Source organism: Ambystoma mexicanum, chromosome 4p, assembly GCF_040938575.1.
Source record: "Ambystoma mexicanum isolate Mex_15411 chromosome 4p, UKY_AmexF1_1, whole genome shotgun sequence".
Taxonomy (NCBI): Eukaryota; Metazoa; Chordata; class Amphibia; order Caudata; family Ambystomatidae; genus Ambystoma; species Ambystoma mexicanum.
The window spans coordinates 1,246,813,388-1,246,829,467 of NC_090927.1; the positions used below are offsets into that span (position 1 = coordinate 1,246,813,388).

At 42.2% G+C, this 16,080-nt stretch overlaps 1 protein-coding gene across 2 annotated transcripts in view; it reads right to left on the minus strand.

Moving 5' to 3' along the window:
* Window positions 1–16,080, minus strand: part of GNPAT (glyceronephosphate O-acyltransferase) — a 796,967-nt gene that overhangs the window by 661,432 nt on the left and 119,455 nt on the right. The window contains exon 2 of one of the 2 annotated variants that reach the window (XM_069606907.1): window positions 11,853–12,044. In XM_069606907.1, the coding sequence (XP_069463008.1) occupies window positions 11,853–12,044 (192 nt within the window). The remainder of the gene's footprint in view (window positions 1–11,852; window positions 12,045–16,080) is intronic. The other variant, XM_069606908.1, reaches the window with a different exon arrangement.

A 16,080-nucleotide genomic window follows, 5' to 3' on the forward strand; every position in this document is an offset into this window, starting at 1 on the left:
TCAGGAGGCAGTCACTGTTCAGTTCCTGCTGGACCCATACAGGCTTCAGTCTTATGAGTACTGTTTCCCGGCACGCGCGCATGAGGAAGTGCGCTGGGAAGTGTGCTGTATCTGCTGGTCTGTCTGCTGATCTCCTTTTGGATTGGACTGAAACCTTTACTCTATTGCCATAAGGTTTATATATGCTTTGGCCCTAATAATCTGGCTAACTACCTTATAGTATACATACTTGGTCCTTATTAGTATATAAATCCTTCATATACCACGCTATTATTTTTTCTTAGCCCCGCCCCCACAAGCCGGAATCAGTACTTCACCCCGACCCTGCACGCATGAGGAAGTGCGCTGGGAAGTGTGCTATTTCGCCGACAGCTGCACCTGCCCAGTGCCCTACCTCTATGCTCTAGTAGCCTCCGGCCCCCTTAGTCCCTTGCCTTAACCCACACCAGTCCGTTAGCATTGCGTGGTCAGGTGTGCCCCCACTCTTGAGGTCACCACCTATATCAGTGTGACTGAGTAACGGATGACTGAATGACCATACACATGCCGATGGCTGCCTTATCGATCTACGGCAAACTGGGAGTAACACTTTCTGCACTGCTTGCATAAAGCCGGAAAGTTTTGCCGGCACCCGAAGCTGTTCAATTTATACTTTACCCGTACTGACTTAGTTTGTCCATGGTGCATGGTCCCTGTTGACCTTGATAATATACACCTCATTATGCAAATATGAATGCGAGCAAACTTACTCGAGCATGTGCTTTAACTGCCTCTGTGTATTTGTAGACTACCTAGTTTTCTTGTCCTAATATATTGAGATTATAAACACGGTGAACGTAGCGAACACCCCGATTAGTCAACATATCGTTTGTGACTGCTACATTTAATGGTGACAGATTTATGGGCATATACAATCACACTGTAAGTTTCATGCATAGGTGCACGTGTTTTTATTCATTCCAAGATCAGCCTGACACGTGTTTCGAGCCTAAGCTCTTCTTCTGAGGCTTAGGGTGTTCTTAAATTCTCTTGATTCACTGTAGGCTTGTTGCCATACATTCAATTTTGAAAATCTGTCTGTCTCTACGATGTTGCGTCTCCCAATTTGATTCCTAGCCTTTCAGCACCAGTCTGCTGTTACATTTAATGGTGGTTAACTTTCCTCCTTAGCCTTCTTTCAAATTTTGTGTAAGTTACTACGTGTGCAAGACATATTTTTGTCCTTTTTAACAAATCACCTGTAGTAGTATCAGGCATCGACTGTGCTGCTAAGAGAAAGCACTATGGAAGAGGCCTCACCACCTTTGAAAACCTCCAAGCGAGTTCCCAGTATATGCACACCTCAGATTATAACTCATACCAACTCTGCTGCAGCAGCAATTAAACATTCCAACAAGCTGACTGCCTACTTTCCGAAAAGTTCCACCAATGGTGATTATAGCGGACGAAACTGCTGCCCAGGAAATGGCAGCTGTATAGGCTCTTAACTGATTGAATCTGTACTGAAAGGTAATGATGCCTTAATTTCATCAACGACCGATCCAGCTTTGGAGTGCAGAGTCCCTCAGTTGAAAGGTGGTGAGACACCAATAGATACAACAGCTACTCTTCCAACTAGCTGTAACAATGTAACCAAACCAGCTATAAACTAACTGATTTACCCTGTTGATTCTGATGTTCCTCTAGTGGACCTCACTACTGACACACCATCAAGCATTCCCCTACTTGCTATTCCACCTCCTATTCTGATATCAGCCATTATCCATAGTAGGCTACCCATGGACTCCTTAAATCTACCGAAATGACTCGATTTAGAATGTACAGCCCCAGAAGTTGAATACCAGGGGGATTTAATCAACATATCTATGTCAGGAGATGCTCTCTCGATAGATCCTGAGACTTTGTATGATAATCATCTTCTACCACCTCTACCCACAATGTTGAACTCAAATGCAGTTGCCAGTACTGTCGATTGCCCAACCAATGAACCCTGTGTCCCTCTGACCTCTCCTAGAATTGCTTTCACTCACTTCTCTACGCAATCAGACCCCAACGATCTGAGCACTTCTAGCATGTCATCTAAGGTCATGCTCTTAGCTTTTGAAAACCTGCTAACGAGCCCAATAACTAAATGAGAACATTTTGAAAATAAAATGGACCTACAATCGGTCCTCCTGTATAAAAGCATAAACAAAGGCTGTAAAACGGTAAAAGACGAGGGCAGGAACACATTACTTTCAGGTTTGTTCCCTACCACCACCATGCCTGTATACATCCAATCGTCCTCACATTGCTCTAAAGCCTCAGCCAGTTCAATCAGACCCTCCTTTTCATCAAAATAAATTATTACCAAAAAGAAGGTTAGCTCAGTCTCCCAAGCATTCATGTATGCTTGGCGAACCAAGTCCAAATCAAATGCATCTGCACGGACTGCTCATAGTGCCACCCCCATCCCAACACAGCTTGCCTCCATTTTGAGCATTTCATCTCCAGCATATAGGCCAGCCATAGTTCACTCTCCTCTGGTAAATGCTGAATAGGTTGTTTCTATGGAGGTAACAATTGTCATACCTGCCCCAGAGCTACCTCCCTCCATTCATTCTAGCACTATCGTCCGCTCTCTCCCTCTATCCTATCCGGTTCACCCTTTAACAAACAGTATCCCAAATTCTCAAGAAAAGGTGACTCAACCCACCTTACTTGATCACTGGGCTGTGACCGCCTCGTCTGTCCCTGCCACCTCTGGTACTGAGCTTGTTGGTTCGACCCACATTCCATCTAATATGCCAATCAAAGCCCTACAAATGCAATCAGTCTTTAGTAAAGACCCCACTCCTCCCCTAAATCGTTCAAGGATATTAAGTATATTCCATGCAGTCATAGGACTGCGTGCTATATTATCTGATGACATACAAGTGGTTGATCAGTTTTAACATATCACCTCAAGTAACTAATATTTGGTTCAGTTCGGAAGTAACTCTTTCTTATGTCTTAAACTACGAAACAGATGTATAGGTTGGGCTACAAATGCAAAATAGTTTACATCTCCTATGTTAAGCATAGAACACAAGTAACTAACATCAATGTCAGTACACTGCAAAATATGACACCGAACATCCGATCTCCACCACCAGACGATGTTACAAGCTTAATAATAATAATAATAATAATAATTTGGCATTTATATAGCGCTACGAACCCTCAGGTATCTGAGCGCTGCTTATTATTGCCAACGGTGTGTGATGCTCATTTATCGACCTCAGAAGGATGAAAGGCTGAGTTTGGCCCCGCCGGGATTCGAACCTGGTTAGCAGGCTCTGTACGGATGTCAAAGCGAGCGCTCTACTCGCTGTGCCACTTCACTAGTTAAATAAGGAGGCAAACTCAATGACAGTGGTCGGTCGTACTTCGACCCAGCCTGCCTCTCGTCACCCTCACCTTTGTCTGATCAGACACTAAACAGTGGAAGAAATAATATTTCCTAGTGAGGGATACTGGCAATGGCTACCTGTAGCTTTTAAGGCCAGTTTTGGCTCTTTCCGGCGATGACAGGAAGGTACTTTATAGCTGGAACACAAGAGGCTTCGCGCATATGTTTGAAGCGTAGGGTCTTTGGTCAGCGGTGGACTCATTCGCAATTCGTGCATTAGAAGAAACATGGTTTACGGTGTAAATTGAGCTTGATGGAAGAACAACATCACAGAAGTGTGCAACTAAAGGACCTTTAGGCCGTCCCAAGGGTGGCCTTTTAATATGGGTCTGCCCTCCTTGACAGATCATAGAAATGGCTGAATTTACTGATTCTGTTCTGGGTGTTCACCTAACATGCTCAGAACGCTCCCTCTTATTCATAAACATTTATGATCCACCTAGTTGTAAAACCATCAAGCAGAATGCTCTCACTGTGGACAACATGCTACAGAAATATTGGAAATACAAACCATACTTTGTGGTAAGAGATTTTAACTGTAATATCAATTTTAATGAAGACCTCTCGAAAGTGCAGATAACATCCAGCCCTGTGCGGACTAAAGCAACTACTTGTCAAGCTCACATATGGAGTATGCTGCTAAAAACGCATGGAGCTGTAAGCCTAAATGGCTTGTGCCCAGGGGATTCTGACCGTGCCTATACTCGCATCTGTGGTAAAGCTATGTCTACACTGGACATGGCAATTGTTCCCAGGCAAGAAAGCAACCATCTCCCACTCTGTGTGCTCTTTTAACCACTGTGGTCTAACTCTTCTCCTAGCCAGTATGACCTAAATGGAGACATTTATGTTACACAAAGAATCAATCGCATCCAATGGACGCCCCAAAACATAGTTAAGGGTAAAGAGGCATTCATATATCCTCTGTCCCTGCACCGATTGATCCCTCCTTTTCAAGACTAATATCTTCTATGGATGAACACATGTTAAACTCCAGACAATATAAGACCCCTGTTCAATGCTGTAGTAAGGCAATAACTAGATGCTTATATTTTGATCCAGCAATCTCGGCTGCAAAAAAAACTTGAGAGCTACTATTAAAACCCTCATGCATCCAGCAGTCGGTATTCTTAGATCTGAAATAGCTAACCAAGAAATCAAGCATATGTAAAAGGAGTATCAGTATTGGGTTAAAACTCAAAGCCAGCAAGGAGAAAACTCGCTGGATGAAATTAGCTGCTTTAGCCAAACAAAACGACAATGTAACTATTTGGAAAAGTTTGCGAGAAAATTATGAACAGGATGTACCGACTAATAGTGTCTCTGAATCTGCTTGGGTTGAACCACTCTTGTTTGGAACTTCTGATCCCTGTGGGTGAATAAATTACTTATACCAAATCCCTGGGCAGTAATCTTTTTCATCCAATTAGAACTTTGACAGGATCTAATAACCAGTCCTGTCTCTAAAATAGTTGATTGGTTGTCCTCTTGGTTTTTAAATTACTGGAAATACCACTTTTTTTGATACAACTAATGAGAACAGTAGTGATGAGGGACAGTGTTTTCTCCCGCTATCCCTATTAGACAGGTGTCACACCACCTGTAACCTAGGGTAAGGAACTCCTGAAAGGATCAGAGTGTTCTTCCTTTAGTGTCAGCCAGGACGTTGTATCAACCATGTTATTTCTGACGAATTTGACAGTATGTCCACATTAATCATTTCTCCCAAAGAACCGTTATTGTTGTGTCAAAAGGATGTTAATGCTCTTTCAAAAAGACACCAGCATCAATGTGTACAAATCGAGGTGTAAAACAAGGAGGCATCCTTGCTGCGACTCTTTTTAAATCTTTATCTGGCAGACCTGAACAAGGCCTTTGATGTGATCTCTCATTGCGCAGTGAAAGTGGGCACTGAGTTCACCAGCTGGTTAGCTTATGCGGACAACTTGGTTTTACTTGACCACATGGCAAAAGCCCTTTAAGCAAGGATATCTGCGTTGGGAATCTATCCCTCTGAAAATGGCCTGACAGTGAATATTGGCAAGAGTAAAGTGATGATCTTTCCTCCTTCTAAGAGCATGAAAACGTTTACTATTTGGTAGTTAGAGGGTACTCTGCTTGAAACAGTCGCCACTTATAGGTACCTCGGCCTAATTGTTAATGGTTCTCTGAAAAGCAACTTTCACTGGCTAGACAAAGTCAAATATATGGTCATCGCGAATACCATTAGTAGTTAAATAGGCCCAAATGGGGGAATGTCTGTACAGACAGTTCTACTATATTCCACTAAAATAGTCCCAGTTTTGGCTTACAGGATTGAAATTTGGGGCCACACATATGAATCGGAATTGATTCATTTTGAAGCAAAAATCCTTAGGAAATTACTACGTATGCCAATTGCTCTACCCATTGACTTCCTATACCTTGAATTTGGCTTATTTGCCAATTCAACAACTTGCATCCCAAGAATTTTTATTTGTTGGTCAAATTTGTATCGGCTAAACAATGGAACAAGTGTTGTTAGCTATATTTGGTCATTCCTTAAATTAGAGAATGTCAGGAAAGTGGGCACTGTTGGCAATATAGTAGGAGTGTACTATAGATGGCGGAATGAGATGGATATCGCACAAACCATTAACCCAATTAATACGATAAAAGCTAAGCTCAAATAGAAACAGACTAGTTTCATGTATGAGAGCCGTATTATCCGATTGGCATCTAACCGTAACAGCAGTGCTTTTATTTGCTACATAAGGGAGCGGACCCACAGACCATTTTATCTTAAAGCATATCTCAGCAGTGCAGTGCTACGCCAATACTTACTGTTAAAATTTAAAATCTGTGACACACTAGAGGGGCGAAGGGCAGCCGAATGGGCATCTTCCGTGATAACCGCATTTGCCACCTGTGTGGTGATGACACAGTAGAAAGCCTAAAACATATTCTGTTGCAATGCGAAGGCTTAAAAGGTACATTAAAATGTGCAATAACCGACTTGACTGCTCGGATCTGTCGTACTTATGGTCAATATTTATGGAGGGGAATGATATAAACCTCATTTACTATCTAGTCATATTTTACTGGAAATATATTGAAATTTTACAGATTTTATGATCTTATATGTTGTTAATTTTATTAATTTTAACTAATTACATCTAATGCATTTTAAGATGGAGATGTACTCTAACCGAAGGAGGGAAGACCTGTGTTTTTACGTGTTTCTAGGTTCTGTGTTTCTAACCATTGTGTTTTTATGAATCAACTGTCTATTCTACTGTTATTATGCCATATTATTACGCATGTTTTGCACTGTAGCATGTTTTCTGATGTATATACCAGGCTTTGTTGCCACATGTATATTAACCCAATAAATAAATAAATTACTGTGCAGGAGACTAAGGCCAGAAGCAGAAGGTAAGCCGAGGGTCTCAGGAGAAAAGGAAACTCCCACATAAAGTGGCTGGACCGAAGACATCTGTGCCGGTAGAAGGTTGTGGGTCCCCCAGTGAGCCAGAAGTAGTAGCAGATGCAGAGGAAGTCGGGGAAGCAGTCCAACCCGCAAAACCAGGGTCACTGAGTGAAGCACGGCATTCAGATACACTGCGCAAGTCTTGCCAGCAACTGTAGCCAGCTCCTAAGTAACTTGCGCATGGCTGGAAGCCAGTAAAAGCTGTTCGGTATAATTGAAGTCTTGTAACACTCGCGCTTACCATGAAAGTTTTAACATTCGTGTGAGAACGAAAAGGCATTTAAATCCATTGTTGAAAACTTTAAAACGTGTTGCTGACATGCACAGTGGTCGTTTGTCCTTAATTGAGGATAAGGAACGCTTTATAGACCATTACCGGATTCCTAACATTGACTTTATACAAGTTACAAGTACAAAAAGTGAGAACTCTATAAAAAGAAGGCTGCGTGTACCCAATTGTGTTTCCCAATCAAAGTCAGAGTTGCATCCATTACAAGGGAATACAATTCCTCAGTCAACTTTAAACTTTGAATTCCATCTTAAAGAGAGGTTGCGTGAGCCTTATTGTGTTTTCACTTGAAAGACTGAACTCTATACAGTATCCAGAAGTGGCTTTCTTTCTATTTCAAATAAGTAAAGAATCTAAAACATTGAGAAGAACAAGCATTACCCAAGCCAATCCCTTTTCATAGTGAAACCTGTCTTGCCAAGAGTTAAAGAGCCATCTACCTACACTGTGAAGTTGTTAATCAAGTGGTATAAGAAACAAGTGCATCATTGTTACCTGAAGCTGAAAAGAGTGGCACATAAGCTTCTGGGTAATAACAGGCAGAAAGGTGGGACCAAATCTGGGGAAGGTGGTCCTACTGATTGTGAAGAATACTCCTAAGTAGAATACAACATGTGGTGCGAAAGACTGCTGAAGCTAGAGAGGAGAGTCTTCTGAGCAGAAGCAGGTTGTTCTCGTGGTAGATAGATAAACGGAAGAGGAAAAGAGGCTGCCCCTTTTCAGAAAGCCACTAAAAGGAAGAGTGCCCTGCCTACCTGAAAATGTTGAAGTGTCGTGTCTAAACCTATCTACTTCAAAGCACTGAGCAGTAGTAGTAATAGTTGAACTGTGGTGGTATATTAAGCTGCCAGCGGATGTCACATTGAAGTGGTTGAAGCACTAACGTACTGTGGGACAAAGGTGACTGTACATTGCTTTTTGTAAGGTTAGCCAGGCTACATGCAAGAGGCACTTATATGGACTGACTATAAATCACCATTCAAGAATTTGTTAAATTCCTGGCTAGTAGCTAGCACACAACGGTATGATTGATGCGTTTACTGTGGATTGTCTCTGCAATCGATACTCTATGTTATGACATAGGACCTTTTTGATTTGGTGTATCAGCATGTGATTTAGACTCTGTAAACATGAACCCTCCCAGTAGGGTGTATGTAATATACGGATGTTGTCAATTGTAGACATACTGTGCTTGAAAGATGAATTTTAAAATTGTGACAGTCTTCATTTTTACCTCTATTCTAATGGATCGTTAACCTCGGTTGAGGCATTTTGCCCCTTTATCCTTTTGCCAGAATAATCACGTTTTCCATCAGCAACGGAGCAGTTCTTGTTGAGCCCCCCCCTTAAGCATCCTAATTACAATCTCTAAGTTGTATGCAAGATGGGGGCGCCCAGCGTACCTCCCCTTGGTGGGGAATTTCGCTTGGAGCCCTCACTTGCATTCTTTGTACTTTAATTACCTCGGTTGAGGTCATGAGCGAGCAATCGTTGAACTTCTTTTTAAATTGTCTCTCGATTTGGATGTGAGAAGGGGGCGCTCAGCGTTCCACCACTGGTGGGTGTTTTCGCTGTGGGCTCCCACATGCATCATTCACACCTTCAACTCTTCTGTCACGGCCCGAGGCATTGTGACAGGTTACATTTTTTCCGGTCACTTAACCTTAGATTTGCTGCGTATAGGTTTACTTACGCTTTGATGCCCAGTAGCGTCTGTCGTTACCATGATAACGCTATGACGCACACAATGCCCACACTAAGATGGCCGACCATTCCTCGGCCCACGCGCGCATGCGCGGGGCTCCCTTGACAACAGGGAACGCCACTCGCAGTCGAGCTTTGTTCGCTGCTGGTGGCGGTCGCTGTTCATGATTCCCCATCCTTCGGGTAAGGATTAATAACTATGACTACAGGTCTGATAGATATCTCCCTTTGAGGTTTCAGCATTAATATGAGTTACGCTTTAAAGTCGAATGGTTTTGACACCCGTATCCTTCCCTAGGGTCTCCCCAGCAGCCCTTTGCCGCATCCCAGTCTACAGTACTTTCCAGTTCTGGACTGGGTGAGTGATTGGTTCTGGCATTCACTGTCATTTTGTCGTCTTTGCTCAGAATATTTTTATGTATGTGAGGTATTGATATTCCCACACCTTTTGTCTTTGAATAGGCCAGAGTTGTGACACTGCTTCCCTCGGCTTGAGGTTAGTAACATTTACCTCGCCCGGCTCTTTAGCCATTATTTCTCAGCTCCTCTTACATATCACCAACAATAATGCCCCTCTCTAATTTTTTATAGGACAAGCACCTCGATAAATAAGTTTTCATGTTATATTTCTCAAGATTTACCTTAAGAGTGAAGCCCCTACCCTGAAGATGGATCACTTGATCCGAAATGCGTCGGTTAATTGCTAATATCTGAAAGAAAAAGAGGGCTTCGGATTGTAGATTGTCCTTTATAATTAAGGAAAACTCAATTTGCAATTACCAATGTAACACTGAATTAAGTGTATATTGTTGTGAATACATACTATGCAGTGATTTACTTTGTGAACAAATACTGTGCAGTGATTTACTTTCACTTTGTTATTATGTAATGTATGACTTCTTCTTTGAAATTTTGTTTTGAAACTTCAATTGTGCTTAACAGAGAATGGACAATTAAAATGTCCCATATCTCTAAGAACCATTGTGAATGCTGTCTTATTTGGAGGTTAATCTTCAGTATAGACTTCTAAATTTTAAATATGGTGTATATATATTCTGTATGAATGCACGAATAAGACTACATTGAATTTATTTCTGCCTACTTGGCAGGACCTAAAGAATTGAACTACGGTTCCTTAGGAGTGCAACTGGGCTTACTGCTTAGTAATAAGCTGTTTTGGTTTTTGTGTATTTATTGTGTCCCAAGTGGTCTTGTGGCGCCAGCCCATTTGCACCTGAAACAATTTGAATTCCTCTTGAATGAGGCTTGTATCAATCTACTTTTTTTGTTATTTAATTTAAACTTTCATAACCTTCTTGATTTATAAAAAAGGCTGTGCACTCTCATTTTCAATTCACAAAGGTGACTGTTCTCATAGTACCAATAGTAGAAGTGCGGTTGTTGGAAAATAGAAGCAGTGGCACAAAGAAAGCATCCTGACAAATATACCAAATGTAAAGTTATAACTGAAGAAATCTTAAAGAATTGATATTACAATTTGGAGAATATTACACCTTCTTTTGAACTGTGGCTAATCATCTTCAAGAGACAATTCATCATCACAACTAGGATTACCATTGGTGGTATCTCTATTTTGGAAGTTGGAAAGGGATATTTTCATCCAGGCACAAAAGAGTTGTTACCAGTGGATTTTTGTTTGTTGAACTTTTTCTTTGACTTTAAACTTTCAAGAACTGGTGCAAAACCTCTCTTCTTTTGTTGAACATTTTGGAGTTGACTTTGAATCCTGGGGAACGGATCTTACCAGGAAGAGGAGGGGCCATTCAGACAGTGTGTTAATCTTGTGTATTATATTTTGTTGCTATATAATTCCCTTTGTATGTTTGTAGTTTAGTGTGAGGTCCAGTTTACCAAATTATTGAATGTTTCAGTAGCCTCTAGACTAGGCAGGGGATTCCTCTGTAGAGTTGGGCAAGCAAGGTATTTTCTTCATATAATTTCTTTAATAAAATGGCAAATTTTGAGAAAACTACATAGGGGTTTCCCTACCTCAACATAAACAAACCATCTGTCCTTTGTCAAGATGTCCAAAAGTAAGTATACTTACACCCTGTCTAAGTGTAGTGCAAGCTGACATTCACAGTTCTGTCTAGATGTGACACAAGCTGCCGTCCCCTGGACACCTAGGGAGAGGCTTCCCCGGGGGAAGGAGTGGTGACATCATTAGCATGAATGATCATATATACAGGACAGGACAAAATGTTCTAGTTGCATCTCAATTGGAAGTTAGATTTGCTACAGTATTAGTACCACATTCTGCAGGAGCACAGGAGAGCGAGTAAATTTACAACACAGAAAAGGAGGTGGCAGCATAGGTAAAACTGCATAAACATAGATTAATGCAGTAACATTTATAGATCGAGGTATGCAGTAGCAGCAAACATGGGTAAAGACAGTGTTAACAACAAGAAGGAAGTACTGACAGAAAAGTAATGCAAAAGAAACAAAATGGAAAGCAATTTAAAGGGGATGTAACATGTCATGTAAAGCAACATGACAAGAGAGAGGATTGAACAGACAGAAGGCAAAAGAGGGCAAGGCATAACAATACAGCAATAGTAAGAGGGGGCTCAACAAATGTTCATTTTTAAGTGCATAACACAGCTTGGCCAAATAAAAGGAGCTCTGTCATCTTTCAAGCACTTTGTTCATGAGTATGGACTTTAAATAGCACCATGAATTCCCATTTCGGCACCTGCATTTTGTTTTATTTTCTCTTCAAAAAAACATTGCACCAGCAGTGGCATCTCTAAACATAAAAAAGGAAACTGAGTATTTAACACATTCAAAGCTAAAATAATTGGCACAGACATTTGACCTAAAAGACAAGTATACAATCCAAAAAACATCCTATGGTGTTCTTGAAGACATCTCTATTAAAAATAATATTAAAATTACCTGTAATTACTGTATCAGAGCACTCTGCTTCAAATCCTCACCTGTTTGATGACATATTGCACTTGCTCAGAGTGAAGGACAATATTCTTGATGGCACTAGGTTTACAGGGAGAAAGACCTTTGTAAAGGACTGGAGTGTAGCACTTCATTGCGTATCTAAAGTCGCTGGACTCTCGCCTCTCCTCCAGGATATCCTCAAAGTCATCCTTTTTCTTTGACATGATTCCTTTCTGCTGTGAAAATGCAAGGAGACATTGTGAGAAGCAAAGCAGATACCTTATACTCTGTTTGATAACACGTATTTCAGCATCAAGGGAACTGACCAATGTGTCATGACCTCCTACGTGCTTAAACAAGAGGACTATTGAAACCTCTGGCATAGGATTACAGAAACACCACAGCAAGAGAGAGTTAACAGGCTCTATCTGGTACTTATCACACTCAATGTAATATTAATGGTATATGTTCTTTTTGGTCGAGTCCTAAACTCATTCCAGTTTCCTTATATCCTTCTTTTGGTCTCTCATTAAAAGCTTTTAGAAGGGTTCGACTTTGACCGCTTTTACAAGGATTTTGTACATAGTTTTAATAATCTGCTCATAAGGTATCAGGGTCACAGATTCTGTTTGGCGATCCGCACTTCCAAGTCTATTGCAACAGCACCACACTCTGGATATGTGGGGATAAGAATCAAGAGACCCCAAGACACATTCAGGACTTCTTCAGACCACAGGCATACCCCATCTCTGCAATCCTCCTTACTCAGAAGGGACAACCCCATCAATTTCAATGGTACCAAGTGGCAAGGAGTCAAGGTACCCCCAAAACCAGTCAGACACATCTGTATAAACCTTCTACGGACTCCAAAGCAACAAGGACATTTACTGCACAAACATGACCCACACCAACTGACAGTCAGGCTTACAAAAAGCATAATTTGCATTGCCATCCAAAACAAAGGGTAAACAATTCAAAATTCTCTGGAAAAGGGACAGGATAGAGGCATATGTTTTAAATCCTATGGCTCCCTCGCAAAATCCCTGCCTAAAGTCTCCTCCCAGGTGACCAGGGAAAGGCAGACCCGACCTTGGGGGTGGTGCTCTGCGGGAGGGTCACGTGGGAGGAGAAAAGGCTCAGGGAGGTGAGAGGAATCCATGGGATGAGACAGTATTTATTTTCCCTTAAGGAAGAAGTATTACAAATGCTAAAATATATAACCGCTTGTTGCCACAATAATCGAACTGTTCGCTGGTTGAACACTTAAACCCGAGTAAAATCAGCTAAAGCTCCTGTGGTATAAAAGTGAATAAAACTCAATCTCAAACCAACAGAGCTAAGTATTTCCCCAACTCAAAAAAAGGAAATGGACAGAAATCTGTAAATAATAATCACCAAAAGCTAAGGACACCTTTTTTCAAACCAAACTGGTAACTGAATGATATAATGTTCCTACAAAGAATGTTATAGAAATTCGAAACCCAATCAGCAAAGAACAAAAAGTTAGAAAAACTAACTTTGTTGCCGGGGACTTTTAGTCCCATAATTCCCTCAGTCCTGGGACGAGGAAGAGGGATACAGAGGAACACTACTGTGGGAGTGATCTCTTAATTGGTGTAAATGACCTTCACCTGAAGGTAACGGAGAGGCTTAAAAAGCCCTATTGGGTGCAGGCATTAGAGAGAGAAGCAAAACTGTGGAAGAGGAAGAAACAGCGAAAGCCATAGTTGCAGCTGAGAGGGAAGCCTGAGGCGAGAGAAGACACCAGAACCACTGAATCTCCAGGAGCCGTAGCGGGTCCTGAGAGAGTCTTTGCCTGTGACTCTCCCTATTGCAGAATTCGCACAGCGGGAAGCAGCAGCAGCGAGGGAAGTATTCCCTCTTGTCAGGATCAGGTGGCTGGGTTGCTGAACCTCTCCGGAGCAGAGAAGGCTCCAATGGTCGGTGGAGTAAGCAGAGGAGCACCAGAGGAGGCTATCCACCGGACCGCGAGAAGCCAAAAACCTTAAATACCTGCGAACACCGAGCGGAGTGTACACGTGCGACTTACCCGGTGAGTTCACAGCTTGCAAGCGACTCTGGAGCGCTCCAACGCTGCCTGAGTGTTCACAGCAGGCCACTACACTCGCAAGTGAGTGAAAGCGACAATAGAAGTGATTTTGAATACCACACTATACTAAATGTTATGCCTGTTTAAAGCAAGTGCTGTATAAATAAAACGCACAAGTGTCAGGAAAGCACAAAAACCCCACAGCAAAGCTGGAATTTTTCCAAAAGCTTACAAGCCAAGAGTTTATAACAAACCAGCAAAACCAGTGCAACAAATAGTACTTAAGGCAAGAGAGGAATATTGAGAGGCTTAATGACTAAAGAGTTTAGTGCTTATGTGCTACAAAATACAAATCTATAAGTGATAACTGTGAGAAACCTGAAGGTGTCTCACCTGCTAGTCCCCGGGGATCTGTCATCAAGGTGGCCAGGACACGCCCATCGCTTTTGGATCCAGTTCCTGGGGGTGAACCAGTGCGGGAGGATCACCTGGATGGGGGGGGGGGGGGTCTACAGGGAGTGGAAGTTGGACGGCGAGGAGCGGTATCTCCTTCCCTACAACACCTTTACCCACCCTACCAGGTAGGATACTTAGCGATTCACCCCCCCACCTACCCCCCTTTTCCAACACAAACACTTATTCACAGACAACGCACTGTGAGGGAAAACAGATGAACACCCGAGCCGTATACCTGACATTTCCCAACAAGATGGCCAGGCAGGGTCAGGCAATTACTGATCATTACACACACCTGACATCCATCACACTTCCCCACACAGATAAAAGGCGGAGCACGAGAGCACACTCTGAGCGAGGCAAAGCACACAAAGAAGCAGCAGTTCCAAGATGGCAGTTTAATGCAAAGCGAAAGACGGCGAGACCAAAAAGGAATACAAATGATGGGCCCTTGACCTTTTCACTGAAAGACCGTAACTTTTATGAGCCTTCGAGAATAGAAAACATAAGACCTGGAATCAAAGCTGCATTGTGTGTCGGAGATACGCGGTGCTCTCCCGCGTCAATAGTCAAGGCGGGGAGAAGCGGTTGCTGCCGTGCTCCTGTCCTTGGCTCCAGCAACAAAGAAAAGCCAGTGAAGGCAGCACAGCTGGTGAGTTGGGGAGACTGATGCAAACCCGAGCTGTCTGGAACCCAAGGTTGCAAGCGGCAACATTGTACAAAGGAATTTGAAGAGGACAGTACATGAACCTTATGTGGCAAGTGATGCAAATATAATTAATGCACTAATGAGTGACAACTTTGAAACGAAGATAGATACCTTAAACAGAGTGGTCCGGCACCATGTGCGTGCTCATTTGAAAGTCTCGGTCAGGTATCCAAACCCAAAGGGTTACAAATGTAAAGAGAAGGAATTGTAAAATCGAAGTGGTCTGTAAAGGGTTAAGCTAAACCCTGTGCACATTCGAACGTCTTCAATACTTGATTGAAATTGGTCCGAGCCCTGCTGAAGGAGACTAATTGTGTTTAAAAGGGAGATTTGAGCCCGACTGAGGGGGATCAAAAGAAAAGGTATCTGAGCCCGGCTGAGGGGGATCAGAGGTGAACCGTGAGTCACTGGACAGAATATCTTGTGAACATTGTGCTAAAGAGATCTGAGCCAGACTGAGGGGGATCCGGGTGAATAGTGAATCACCTAAATTGAATACTTGTAGCAATCCAAAGAGGAAAATAACTTATCATTTTTGTTTGGTTGCATCAGGCCCTCTGAATGAAGAAACTTTGAGGAGTAAAGAGATTTGCTTACAGAAGGTCCCGATGTTATGATTGAACTGTATCCTTGTGCTAAAGAAGCCAGAGCCTGTGCTACGCTCGAGTGAACCCCTGTGTCCAGTGCTACAAAATGTGGGGAAGGGAGGCCAACAGCCTGAACATCCTGACATATCATTTTGAACACTTTCTTTTTCTAACATTATCTCCCATGCTATTTGTATTTAGAGGTAAGGATTGGGAATAGGTTCTTTTAGTATAAGCCATTTTATTTTGACAAGATACCTCTGGGACTGCGTTATTATTTGATGGGCGTAGCTTGCTCCCATCTGTAGATTTAGGTCTAGATAAGCATTTATCATACCCTTGTTGAAGTTCAATAAACAGTCTTGAACTGTGATCACTGGTGTCTTGCTTACTGTTGATAGCATGCCTTCTTTACATAACCTACATTGCCAAAGTCAAGGTAGAAGAAAAGAGAGATTATCTTGTGATCA